Below are 14,445 nucleotides of genomic sequence, written 5' to 3' on the forward strand. Positions count from 1 at the left end.
TAGATGGATCAGTGTAACCTGCTGCCAGGTTCAAAGGCTGCTCTTACCTGTCAGTCATGCACATGGCAAGCCAAGAGGAGCCTATCTGCAGCCCTTTGCTGGGGTCTTACAGTACAATGGGAGAGAATTTATCCACACACGATAATTCACAGGGATTGAAGGAATCATGAAATCTTCCTTCATTTAGACTGTTGTAGTGGCACTGCCTTCATCTGACCATATCCGTCTTAGCTCTGGTACAGTACTGATACAACACTCTATCAGTTAACAAGATGAGACCTTGTCTGAAGCTCTATCAGGTGTTAGAAAAGACAGAGCAAGGTGTGTTTGTCTCCATCCCATCTGATCCTCTTCTCCTCACCTGCTGATGCTGCTATCAGCAGAGGTGCAACTGAAGAGAACTGCAGGTCTCCTGCCCAGCCTAGTTTGAGGTAAATGATCAAAAGTATTTCAAAGACATTTTGGAATCTAGCTCCCAGAAAACACCCTCTGCCCTCCTTTCACCTTCAAAATAAAACCAATCCAAACTCAAGTACCTGAAGTATAAGCCTTACACTGTAAATAAACATTTATCAGGGACATATGTCAGAAAAGAAAATAAAAGCAATTGTGCATCATGGGCCTTAGTCTGCATCTGTGGAATGAAATGGCAGCACATTCTCTGACAGTCCAGTTCTCACTGCTTTTGAAGATACCACCTTGCTGCATTAAAAAAAAAATGAAGCCAAATTGCTCTCAAGAAGGCAAAATAATTCTTTGTCATAATCCACCTGCGTAATTACATGCGTAATTTAATGTGAGCAAGCTTAAATTTACTTTTACACATACTCGAATGTGTGAAGTTTTTCACAGTGGTACAGTGGTGCCTTTGAACTTCCTGGCTTCTCAGCAGTCTTCTCTTTAAATATAGAAAATGCTTTCAGATTTTTCTCTTTTACATGAGGAGCCTTAATATAGTTCCTTGTTTCAAATACTATTTTGATTTTAATAAAAAATACCTGTAAACACATTTAGCTTTTTAAGGGGTGTCACAAAACACCTCCTTGCTGCCATTTATCCCAGTGACCATTACTGACTGCATGAGGCAGCATGGTGTGCCCAGCACATCTTTTTTTTTGTGCACAAACACTCACCACCTAGTTCACTCTGAAACATTATTTCAGAGCTCTCCCATTGCATCTCGTTCCTTAATGGTTTGGAAATAGAGAAAAAAAAATTTTAAATGATTAAAGTACTTTTAACTGTAACCCATACTCACATGTTCTAAAGAGCGTCTGTTTTCTTCAAGGTGATCTTAAAATAGCTAGCTGTCTCTTCGGTCAGAAATGATAACTAAGGATTGTTATTGGCCTCCAATTTTTTGACTTGAAGTGATTAGTAATGAAATCATACTGTCTTTGAGGTACAGCCTCAGAGCAGAACCTCATTTGGAAGTTGACCAAAGATGTCTGGAGCAGGTGAAATAAAGTTGAATAAATTAAGTATTTAAGACTCAAAGACAAACCTTAGATGTGATATCTTTAGAACTTCTGATCCCAGATAAATCAGATAAAACTCCTAGAATGGAAGTAATGTGGCTATGTTCATTCAGCTTTAAAGAAGTCAGACATAGCTAACATCAACTTTGGAAGCAAATCATTTAATCCAACAATTAAAAATACTCAGGTCGTATATCTCAGAGATTGGAAGCTCATGATTTCATGAAGCTTGTATTTAGAAATCTTCACCTTGGTAATGGAAACGTCACTCAAAGCATTTCAAAATGTGAAACATAAAATTTACCATTTCCTACAGAACCTGTTCTTGGGCAGGCTATTTCCTCAGGCTCTTCCAGTTCTGAGACCTGTCAGTTTTCCCAATAGATCTCAAGCATAACAGCTTTGACACTGCACTGTTTCCAACTGCAACTCCACACAAAACTGCAAACTAACTGCTCTCCTGACCTGTAGTGCATTACAAGGAGGGACAGTGTGGTGGTTTGACTGAAAATGAGTTAATTTTCTTTGTGCAGTTAGAAACCTTTCTTTTCCACAGCTAGCATAGTCATTATTTGGACTTAGTTTGAGAACAAGAAGATAACACCCCAGCACAGAGATAATGTTTTTAATTGCTCTGGTCTGAGAGCCAAGGACATTCTGAGTGCTCTGCCCACATGTGTGAGGCATGGAGGAAGGGAGACAGAACTTGACTGACATCCAGACTGATCAATAAGAGTATTCCATCCTGTTAACATCATGCTTCAGATTTAAGGAGAGTGGGGGGATCTTCCGGTCTCTCTCTCTCTCTCGGGGGTGTTCTTGCTCTTGCTCTTGAGCACTTTCTCTTGTGCGCACTGTTTTTTCGGTCTTCGCTCTTTTTTTCTGGAGCTGGGGGAGTTTTGGTTTGGGACGTTAAGTTCGGCTTTTTGCAATTTTGCAGAGGCCTCTGGGCTTTTCCGTCTTTTTTTCCTCTTTTTTCTCTGTTTGGACCAGGGTGCTGCTTCCTGGGACTGGCTGGTCAGTTGTGGACAGAGTTCGTGAGGAATTGCCTTGATTATCTTTTATGTCTATCATATATATGTATTTACTAGTAGTGTATTAGTATTTTGTTATTTTATTAAACTGTGTTTATTTCCATCCAAGTTTTTTCCTTCCCTTTTGATTCTCTCCCCTGCTGCAGGGGAGGAGGACGGGGTGAGTGAGCAGCTATCATGGTTGTATTCCTAGCTTGGGTTAAACCATGACAGACAGCTTTCAGTTCATGAAAGATTCTGCTGTTCTGTGTGAATTATCGTAAAACATGACAGCTTCACAGGCACACAGTTTTTAACAGGAAAAAACACAGTGAGTAAAGCTTGAGAATAACACATATCAAAGCTGCTTTCTTCTTGTTGCTTTCCACAAAGAAGCTTTTCTGTTTTTTGGATTAGTCACTCACCCCACATCAGCTTCTTTCACTGTCAGCCCATGCAGTGCTCTAAACAGGGACTCCCAGTTCCTGCAGCACATTCCTGCCACCACTCCGCAACTCTGGGTTAGCTCCATGCACAGCTAAGGGAGAAACAGAAAAATCAGCTGCTCCATTTTAGAGAACAGAGTAGGCTTCAAAAAACATCTTCAATTTCACAGGCCAGCTCTAATGGCATCTTCTGAGATCCTGTCTAAAGCAAATATTTGAGAGCATTGTACCAAAGAGAAAAGCTATTCCTTTAATGAGAACACTGAATTATCTAATTAACAAGTTAGGAAGCTAGGATTTACATTTATAGCATGTCTCCGTTCTCTGGCATAAAAAGGTTGACTGCCCTCTCCCACAGTGTGAAGTGTGTGATGTGAGGCCAAATTTCCCTGAGCAGAGCTCCCAGGCACCTGTGCACCCAGGGACACACCAGTGCTGTGTCTCAGCTCACTCTGCCTAAAGACACCAGGAGCTGACACACCAAGTATCCCTGAGCCCAAGTCCTGGCAGCATCATGCTCAGCACAGGCTTTGCAGACACTGCCATCTGCATTCAGAAATGTGTCAGAGGACCCTGGAAGGAGAAACCTGGTAGGTCTAGCCTTCTGTCAGGGTATTTGGTCAGGAATTGTGAGATCTGGTTTTAGCGTCCCAAGTAGAAGGGACAGGTCAGAAGGGACACTCCAGGCATGCTTTTTGTTGACATTCCCAGACTTTAGGGGACTTAGAAAAGTTGACCTCATTCACACAACCTCTAACCTGAGCTCCCAAACTGAAGAGTTGAAAACCAGAACAAATCCTTGTAGCATTATACACACCTTTTCTGTAACCACTGAAGACAAAAGTAAAACTTTCTAAATTTAGTAGCGTGCAAGAATGAACTAAAGTTGCTTTTGCTTTTTGTATCTGGAATCCTTAATTCTTTTTGTCTCAGTCCTTGTTTCCTCTCAGCTGTTTGTCTCCTTTTCACTCTGTTTTTATTTTTGCTCCCCCAGGTATAATTTCCGAGGCTTCCGCTGGCTCCAGGCTATGATCTTTGCCATAGAAGAAATAAACAGTAGCCCAACTCTCCTTCCCAACATGACCTTAGGATACAGGATATTTGACACTTGCAATACAGTCTCTAAAGCTCTTGAGGCCACACTGAGTTTTGTGGCCCAGAACAAGATAGACTCCTTGAACCTGGATGAATTCTGCAACTGTTCAGAACATATCCCTTCCACCATTGCAGTCGTGGGGGCAACCGGCTCTGGTATCTCAACTGCTGTGGCCAATCTGCTGGGACTCTTTTACATACCTCAGGTATGGTTTCACTTCTCTTGTTTTGATGCAGCGGGGGGTTTTGCTGTTTGCAGAGCTTTAAGTACATTATAGAACCAGCGCATGGAACTGCATTGATGCCTTATGTGCTCCATCTGTTTCAAACAAAGGAAGGTTTAGAAATGCAATAGCCCTAGCTGTGTGAATATATTCTTGGAGGGCTGAGAGGCAACACAATGATGAGAAGCACTGGCTTTTAAAGTGGGATGACAGTTTACATGAAAAAAAACGGTCTGCTTCCCTCCCAACTTTTGTCAAATCAAACCAAATTTTGGGGTTTTTTTTAAAGTCAAATATACAAGTTTTCAGGCTCACGTTTGCCAGAGATATATTTGGGACAGTACAGGTATGTCCAGTGCCATTGCCAGCTTCTCCCTCCCACTCTGCCAATGTGTCCTAACTGCACACCAGGACATCTCAAGGGGCGTTAGCCTCCATAGCTTGTTTAATCTTTGACATTTCCAATAGAACGTCAAGAATATGAGGGTTTTCTTACAGTAGACGTGTCTTGCTAGCAATTTACAATCCCTAAACACAGAGGTTACCAAGCAGCCAATAACAACATTGAGCCAACAACAAGACTGAGTCAACAGCAATTTACTACAGGATGACTAGATCCGTCCAGAGTGTTTTAGTCTGTGAACACAGTTAATTTAGACCAATCATAGGCAGTTGCCAGCCTTGAAAGGTTAGTTGTGATGTTACTTCACCATGGTCACTGTCTAGGCATGCCCAACTCTCACAGACCCCACTTAAGGCAGAGTTCAGTCATTGCCAGATACTCTTAGGTCTCACAGTATCTCTGATCATTCAAATAAGTGATCTGTAAAGTTGTTGCTTCTGCTGGTTAGGCACTGTGAAGGTTTATTCTGGGCTGACTTGCCTTGTTGTTGCCCTGGGTCCTCCAAAACAGGGTTTGTGAGAGCATGTGGATATGCCCCACCTTGTCCTGGTATCATCTATGTGGTGGTGTAGTTGTACCAGCTCCTGTGTTGCAGTGTCCTTCTTGCTGTCTGCTGACTCTACTGGGGCCAGTGCCAGCATCCACAGTCCCATCCTTTTGTTTAATGAACTTGTTGCTCTGCCAAGACCCTAAGCAAACTATAAGGCTGGTATATTATAGTTTAATGTTGTTGCTCTTGATTTTAGATTTCCACACTGAAGACAATTTTTGAAAAAATGCTTGGCCTTATCCCTTTATGTGTTGCTTTCTATAGCCATTCTAACATTTCCAAATAGTCTTCTAAAATAAAAAGTGTCCTTCTAACAAGATTGTATCACACCACACTCTCAGTCTGTCCTGAGAGGATATATTTTTATTTCAGCCAGAGCTCAAATTCCCATCTGCACTGCAAATGAAGAAGGAAGGATTCTTGTCTGCCTGGTGCACAGTAATATATCTTGTCTATTTAACGTTATTAGTCCGACTGTCTCACAGGAGTCTGAAAAAATGGACATTTGGTCTCTGAGCAGGGCAAAAATGGTTTAAAATAAAACCAATCTGTGCTATCTAGGTATTTCCCAGAGTAGCACTGGAAGGTGGTGTGTAATAAGCATGATTATGTCACTTTAAGGCATACTGTTAATTTACACATCACATCACCAGGTGAACAAGGGCAGCCAAGAAGCGTGGGTGAGTTGAACTGAACATAAGAGATGTTTGCAGTTCTCAGGCTGTCCTTCTGAACAGGGTATGGAGTTTGTGCTACAAGGAAGTAGCCTTATCTAGAAGTTGCAGAAACAGGTAGATGTCAGGAGGTTCAGTTCTGGAACGAAATCTCAGCCAGGTGGTTAAATAGGATAACTGCAAGCAGGCTATTAACTGGGAGTTGTTGGCCAGCATTAGAATACTCATTATCGCTGCCATTTATAGCAAGGCCACTAGCAAATCCATGCTTAATAGACCCTGCATTTCAGTACAACTTGGAGGTAAATTTTACAATTAACGTAAGGCTCATTACTCATTCAGTTGACATAGAAACTGAAAGTGTTATGGCTTCAGTTACATTTCTCAATATCTCACCTCAGTGTACCCTTCTAGCACATGCAGCATTGGGTAGCTTGCAGGACTGGGGTACTTTCTTGTAACCCCTGGGACTAGGTTTTAGGAGATGAGAATGGCACTGATCAAGAGCTTGTCCAGGGGAGGGTATAGCTTTGTGAAAGAAGGATTTGTTCCTGCAACCCTTGAAACTGCACTAGGAGACCTCCTTCTCTTTCTTTTTGCAGAAATATTAAATGCCAGAGTTTGAGGAGGAGATAAGGTTCTCTGTAAATTTCCACTTTGTACAAAATGAACTGTTTATAGAAGACATTTTCAAAGTGAGAGTCAGTCCTAAAGAGTTCAGATACTAATCTCAAAACGCAACAATAAGTGAGTTTTAAAAGTTCTCTGGGTCTTCAAACTGTTGTTTTCTGGATTTTATGGTTTCCTTCCTACTTGCAGAAAATCAAAATTAAGAGTATATGGAACTTGTTCTGATAGCTTTAAAATAGGAAATAAAATCCCATTTTAACTATAAAACGTGGTGGCGCATGGAGCATGGAATGCTTTCTGGCTTCTTTGCTAATTTTGGCCAGGAATCAGAAAATACTGCCGTGGTAGCATTGACCAGTGTTACCATAACACTCTGCAGGCTCAAGGCGATTCATATACATCACGTTCCAACTGGCAGGGATTGTATATAACGCACCTATTGTTCCTGATAGACCCTATTTATGGATAGAGACAGAGGTGAGACGCAAGGATAGACAGACTGTGCTCACTCTTCAAAATAGGTCCGGGATGGCAATACCAGCCTGCTGCCTTATATCTGGTTCAGGATAGAAGAAGCCTGCGTTTTGTCTGAATTATGTGCATTGCACTCATTTATCTAAAAGATACACTCTGGATTTGGCAGGAACTGCAGCAAGGTGCATATAGGCCACCTGTGGCTTACTGCTTTGCCATTCCTCCAAGCTAGTGTCAGTGTCTCCCTCCCTCAGAACCTTGACCTTACAGATGGACAGGAGCTTGCCAGTCTCTTGGGTCTGAGCAACTGCTCCTCTATGTGTGCCTCTGTAAGACAGTCACAGCTACAAGAACATATGGACTCTTGGAGTGGATCATGTGCAACCGCAGCCTAAGTGAATGTGGCTGCCAGTGTGGTGCTCAGCTCTCTCTTCATCCCATCCGAGGTTACACAGGTTGATAGTGATGCTAGGTAAACATAGGCAATTTATTCCCAGGACGTTCACTTCATGGTGTGGTTTGCTTGTTCACTGTACTCTCATAGGTCAGCTATGCCTCATCCAGTCGTCTCTTGAGCAATAAGAACCAGTTCAAGTCCTTCCTCCGCACAATCCCCAATGACGAGCATCAGGCCACGGCGATGGCAGACATCATCGAGTACTTTCGCTGGAACTGGGTGGGAACAATTGCAGCTGATGATGACTATGGCCGGCCAGGCATTGAAAAGTTTCGGGAGGAGGCAGAGGAGAGAGACATCTGCATTGATTTTAGTGAGCTCATCTCCCAGTACTCAGATGAAGAGGAGATCCAGCAGGTGGTGGAGGTCATCCAGAACTCCACAGCAAGGGTGATTGTTGTTTTCTCCAGTGGCCCGGACCTGGAGCCCCTCATCAAAGAGATCGTCAGGCGAAACATCACTGGGAAGATCTGGTTGGCAAGCGAGGCCTGGGCCAGCTCTTCCCTGATAGCCATGCCAGAGTTCTTTCGTGTCATTGGCAGCACCATTGGGTTTGCACTGAAGGCAGGACAGATCCCAGGCTTTCGTGAGTTTCTGCAGAAGGTGCATCCCAAAAAGTCCAACAACAACGGCTTTGCCAAGGAGTTTTGGGAGGAGACGTTTAACTGCTATCTCCCAGATGGGTCCAAAAATTCCCCAGCTTCAACTTCATTCCACAAGGGCCATGAAGATGGACTGGGAGCTGGAAATGGTACGGCTGCCTTCCGACCTCCATGCACAGGGGATGAAAACATCACCAGTGTGGAGACACCATACATGGACTACACACACTTGCGGATATCCTATAACGTGTATTTGGCAGTATATTCTATTGCCCATGCCTTGCAGGATATATATACATGTACCCCTGGGAAAGGACTCTTCACTAACGGATCCTGTGCAGACATTAAGAAGGTTGAGGCATGGCAGGTAAGTCCTTTGTTTGCCTGCCTGTGCAATATACTTGCAGAAAAAAAGCTGTCCTAGAGCTCTTAGGGTGCCTTTCATAATCCTGCATCTGAGGTACCATGTCAGGTGCCTGGAACATATCGCTGCCTGCAAATTAGGTGCACATTCCCACCGCACAGGAAATGTAAGGTGTGTTCAGTTTGCCTGTGGTGAAAGGGTCTTAAACTAAGTTAAATTTTCTTGCTTTTGCTAAGGGCCAAAAGCACACACGCAGACAATTACCAAACTCTGGCTCACGCAAGGTAACTTGATCATATAGTGAACCCTTATATAAACAAGAGGGCCTAGAGAGTGAACATAAATAAGGAAAACAGTTTTTGGAGTTCATTTTCTTTGGCAAGCTCTATGTCTTTTGCAATCCCATAGCAATTTTCCATACAGGCTGTATTTTTTTTCCACAGTTTGAAGCTTATATAGGATCAAAATAAAGCAGGTTGAACAATGAAGGAAAACGATGTGTGAATGTTGGGCAAATAATAGATAGCTGTTGGGTTTGACAGTGATATTTGTGAACTCATAAAATGATACTAGCAACTTAGTCACATTTGTGAATTAATTCAGTGTGTTTTGCCCACCAGCATATGGATGGTATTCTGGCATTTTGTCTTCTGGTTCTTTATGAATACTCTATACCTTACCATATGTTTGATTGTGCTATCTGATGTGATATTCAGTATGTGTTTTTAGTATCTACTGCATTCTTAAATAATAGAGTTAGCTTGTAAAGCTATCAAATGAACATATGCCAAATATGTAGCAAATTCTGTTTGCCCAGTTCTGGTCACCAGATAAAAATTTGGCCCAAACATGCCTGGAATCAGAACAACACAGACAAATATCAGGAGGATCACATCCCCGTTTGCATGTGTAATTTCCTCTATTCAAAATAGTCTGAACAAAATAAAGGCTGTTCATGCCACAAACTTTGCAGATGTTGGATCAGCATTTGCATGTGGGAACTGTAAATTGGTTCCTGTCTATTCTCAGTCAACTCAAAAACATCAGTCAGGTCAAAGTAAAAGGCTTTGTCTTTGCATTTATGAGAAAACTGCATTTCTCTAGGTACCTGACTTGGGTTTACGGAAAACACTTTACTTGGAGTTGATGAGTGCAGGGTTTCACCCTGGTTTATGAGAATCCTGCGATTGTTGGCTCTCTCTGAGGGTTCCCTCTTTCAAAGCCATTCTACTTTTCAGGAGCATACTGGTAGAAGTGGGTGAGTCACAGGCAGATTTAGCTTTCACTGTGTCAGTAAAAATGATCCAGAATAAACATATTTTAATTTATTCCCATATGCTTTGTCAACTTGGAATTAAATCAGGATATTAATACCATAGCTAAGTAAAATAATGGGGTGCTTATTGAGGTTTTCACAATCAGGGAGAATGTCCTCTCATTTCCATGTTGCTTGTGTGGTGCTGAAGGATGGCTGTATCGAAATGTAAGGTATCCTGCTGGTCTAGGCTTTTGGGTATGTATACTTGCCTTAAAAGAGGGAATCAGCATCAAGAAAGAGTATGTGGAGTAGGAATAGTGGGTGCTACAAGGGAACAATCTGTGTTTGAAAAGACCACCATTATATGGTATTTGCTGTCAAGCATATCTGATGTTTGTGCATTTTTGCACTTCATTTCAAAATCAAACACATGAATAGCAGCTAAATGCCAAATACGTGTGCACACCTATGTCATATTTGGTATTGTGGCTCATTACCTTCGGGAAACTTTCCTCAGCTCCGGGGACAATGAGTTCAACTCACAAATGGACTTCCTACAGCACTCCAGAGAGCAGTTTTCTGACAACCAGAGAGAAGAAAACCTTTATACTGAAGTCAGTCTCATTTGCAGCGGTATTTCTGTAACAGAGTCTGCTATCACTGACCAGCTGGTGTGTGGGACAGATAAGGCGAACCCCGTGAACTCGTAGCTCCATTAGCCTGAGCTTCTGCTCAGAGCAGCCCTTGCCAGCGGGGTCAGTGGCTGGGGAGGGTAAATGATGTGTTCCACAATTTAATTATGTACCATTTAATTTTGCTGCCTTTCAATAGTGTTATTCTATTAACACACATGAGTTATTATTTATACCTTGTCTGCTAATGGTTAAATTTATGTACTCAGAATATAAACATTTTTGGAGGAGCTGGTTTATATAATTTGTGGAGGGTGCTTGTTTGGGTCTGTATATAAAAATAATATTTTTACCTCAGCAGTCAGTTCATTTGAGCTGGACAGCAGGAAGGCTAGCACAGAATTCCTGAGAGTCAGTTAAATTGGGTGTAATTCTCCTATTACAAATTCACCATCTACTTTTTAACAAAGCTCTAAGTATGTTTCACCATGGGGTACATGGGATTTTTCTGTGTCTCCCAAGCTGAAATATCAAATACTAACGACTGCCTTCTCCACTTCTTTATAGCTACTTATTTAAGAAGCTGCTGTCATGTTTTCTCCACCTGAAATGGTGCTTGGCGACAGACCCTGTCCATAAACCCCATCACAGAATCACAGAATCACAGAATGTTAGGGATTGGAAGGGACCTTGGAAGATCATCTAGTCCAATTCCCCTGCCGGAGCAGGAACACCTAGATGAGGCTACACAGGAATGTGTCTAGGTGGGTTTTGGATGTCTCCAGAGAAGGAGACTCCACAGCCCCTCTGGGCAGCCTGTTCCAGTGTTCTGTTGCCCTCACTGAGAAGAAGTTTCTTCTCATATTTAAGTGGAACCTTTTGTATTCCAGTTTGTACCCATTGCCCCTTTTCCTACCATTGGTTGTCACGGAGAAGAGCCTGGCTCCATCCTCGTGACATCCTCGTTACGTATTTATAAACATGAATGAGGTCACCCCTCAGTCTCCTCTTTTCCAAACTGAAGAGACCCAGCTCCCTCAGCCTTTCCTCATAAGGGAGATGCTCCACTCCCTTCATCATCTTTGTGGCTCTGCACTGGACTCTCTCCAGCAGTTCACTGTCATCCTGAACTAAGGGGCCCAGAACTGAACACATTATTCCAGATACAGTCTCATCTTGCTTCATTTTGTTTTATCAGCATTTCTGAAGCTGGCTGTGGGCTTCCTCACTAGAGATGGAAATGGTGAGCCGGAGCCCACAGGCTGCCACAGCATTTGCCCAGAGCTGTGGAGATGCAGGCGCAGGCAGAACTGGGGAGCAGGCAGGGCAACTTGCAGGCAGGAGCTGTGCCACTCACTCCACAGATGCAGTTCCCACATCTCTTCCATGTGTGAGAGCTCTTCTGGGTGGCTGTATATACAGACCAGAATAGTCTGGACACACTTTGCAAGAAGCTCGGCTCAGTCTTTTCTACAGGGGCTGTAACCAAAAAGCACAGTCGTGCTAACAAGGTTCAGAGTCCTCTATCTGAAAATGGGAAAACCGGCACTTCTGTACTCAGAAGATTACAGACGTTAATAGCACATCTGTGCTGCCCTTATTCTGAGCAATGTGTGTGCCTGCAGCTGTCATGTTGTAATAACCTGTGCTACCACAAGGCAGAAGATAATTCAGGTGCACACCTTTGCAAGATGCCTGCAGACAGCAGATAGTATTCTCTGCACGTGCCATTGTTGTGCCCTGCACAATATTGATCAAGATCAGATTAATTACTTCTTTTTGCAGCGTTTTGTTCAGGTAACAAAAAGGTGTAAGGCAATCCAGAACAAAATGTATAAGCAATTTCTGTCACATTTGGAAAAGGCAAAATTTTACACAATGCAGTAAAGATTAAAGTGAATGACTGCAAATAGTACAACAGAAAGAATCCTCTTAAAGGAGTCTGTCACCTCTGATCCTCAGATACCCATTCTCTTTCACTGGTGGGCTGTGATTTTTTTAGGAGACTGTCTGAGTAGAGCCATATTTGTGTGTTGAACTGGTTAATGGACCGGCCTCCCCCAAATACAGGCTCTCCCATAAGCTATAGAATAGCGGTGGGAAGGTATGGCAGGATGGGACATAGGCTCAGGGCTCCTGTACTGATGCTGCCTCTTTGTCAAAATTCCCTGCATCTCTGGCTTTTTTCTCTGTAACAGCTCAGTCTCCTTTTGAAGCCCTGTTTTCTTAGTATCTTTCTTGGTAAGATTTCCCAGGTCCCTCAAGTTCTTTCTTGGTCTCTGCTCATGTGGCTATTCCCATGGTCACTTCTAACAGCAAGTCCATCTGTTCTTTTTTCAGTTCCCCTCTGAAGAAAGGTTTATAATCTTTTTGGGCATTTAAAGGAGCCTCTGGTGTCTCTCTCATTTCAAACACTGGATGGTCCTGCAAAAAAAAGAAGAGGAAAACCAGTAAGGGATCGTAATCTGTCCTTCAGAGCAAATATTTATTATTTGATTTTCTTTCTAAGTGAGAAGAGGAAAACCCTGTGTTCTCCTCAGACATTCACTCCATGTTTCTGCCCATTCATTTGGTGACTGTCAACAAGCAGCTGATGGGCCTCTCCCTCCTTCTGTCTCACAGTAAAAACATTGTGATTAAATAGTGAAGATAGGCTCCTGTGGATTTGAGAAAGCAAAGGTGTGCAGTCACAGGTTCATGCAGGAGAGCATCCTTAGGTGGACTCCCAGACAGTTTTCAGGTTGTGGTTAGCCTGGAGACTGTGAACTTTGGCAGGTTCATGAGTGAAAAATGAGATGGCTCTTCTAGGCATCAAGGCAAAGCATGTTGCACAGGCTGAAAAAGCTGCTGTCCTAGAGATCAGCAGGTTAAAGACATGCTCGTGTAAATTATTCTATGCCTGGAAATCTGATTGACTTCAGACTTAGTGAAAAGCTGCCATATGTTATTCCACAAAATAAAAGCAAATACAAGTTGGCTTCACCTAGCAACTTGCAAAGTCTTTTATTACACCTGTGTACCTCCCAGCCAACAGTTCCTTCCTCTGTGCTGGTGATAGGAACTATGAAGAGCTAAAATAGATTGGTGACTTCTCCATTTTGGTATGGCTGGCTGGCTGAAAATTGATTCTGCAAGGCTTTAAATAAGTGAATGATGCCTTAGATGACATACGTCTCTCCAGACCTTTGAGCCTAAGGGCTTATCTAATCCATTTTGTGTCTATTGAACTACATAGGCCTGTCTGAACAATTAAAATGATGTATTGAAAACAGCTGCTTTGTGGTATAGAGAATGAAACAGTATCAGAACAGGTATTAACCAAGGCTGGTGTGAAAATTAATCATTCAGGAAGAATCGCAATGAAGAGAAAGGAAGCTGCTGAGTATCAGGCAACTGCAAAACCTCACCTACATTACACTACAAATACACTGGAGATACATTTGTTATGGATAGAAACCAGTGTGCCTTTGTTGTGAGAGACAGAATCGAGAGGCAGACAATGTGAGCCACACAGAGAAATGTGTGGGTCAATAGAGCAAACACAGCTATTTCCCCACAAGGGCAATTACAGATGATTGCATCTTCATCAATTTGGAGGTAACTTGCTGTCAGCTGAGAACATGATTTGTGAGCTCTTCAACTAAGCTGACAATAAATGCAGTATTATTTAGATGTCTCTGCAACTTACTAAAGGGGAGGTCAGGCCTGTAATATCACCAGTAGAAAATGCGCAGGTTGCTAGAAGAAGGGTGAATGAACTGCATGTAGCAAATACACAATCTCTGTGTAATGAAATAAGGAGTTGTGGTTATTAATTACTTGGTAGAGAATGGCTGAAATCCTTCTAAATCAGGGTAGCACACACTGCCTGATGACAAAAATAAAAAAGCAGTATTCCTGCCCACCCCCCAAACGTGTTAAATTTTTCATAAAAGTAATTTCTAATACAGTCACTTATATGCTGCATCACAACAAAAGCTGCATTTGAAAATAAGCATTTTCTAATATTTATGAAGCTCATTTGTACCTTTGTTACTTGGGGAAAATAAGTCAGTTTTTCAGCCTATATTGGACCTGGGAATTTTAGGGAAGGCTCCATGAAATGCTTGTATAATGTCTCTGGATGTAGCGACTTCAGATAATAA

At 42.4% G+C, this 14,445-nt stretch overlaps 1 protein-coding gene across 2 annotated transcripts in view; it reads left to right on the top strand.

The window, feature by feature from the left end:
* CASR (calcium sensing receptor) overlaps window positions 1-14,445 on the top strand; it is a 77,834-nt gene that overhangs the window by 40,595 nt on the left and 22,794 nt on the right. For both annotated transcript variants that reach the window (XM_071814358.1, XM_065845258.2), the window contains exons 3-4: window positions 3,932-4,238; window positions 7,532-8,413. In XM_071814358.1, coding sequence (XP_071670459.1) covers window positions 3,932-4,238; window positions 7,532-8,413 — 1,189 coding nt within the window. The remainder of the gene's footprint in view (window positions 1-3,931; window positions 4,239-7,531; window positions 8,414-14,445) is intronic.

This window comes from Patagioenas fasciata, chromosome 1 (genome assembly GCF_037038585.1).
Source record: "Patagioenas fasciata isolate bPatFas1 chromosome 1, bPatFas1.hap1, whole genome shotgun sequence".
NCBI lineage: Eukaryota > Metazoa > Chordata > Aves > Columbiformes > Columbidae > Patagioenas > Patagioenas fasciata.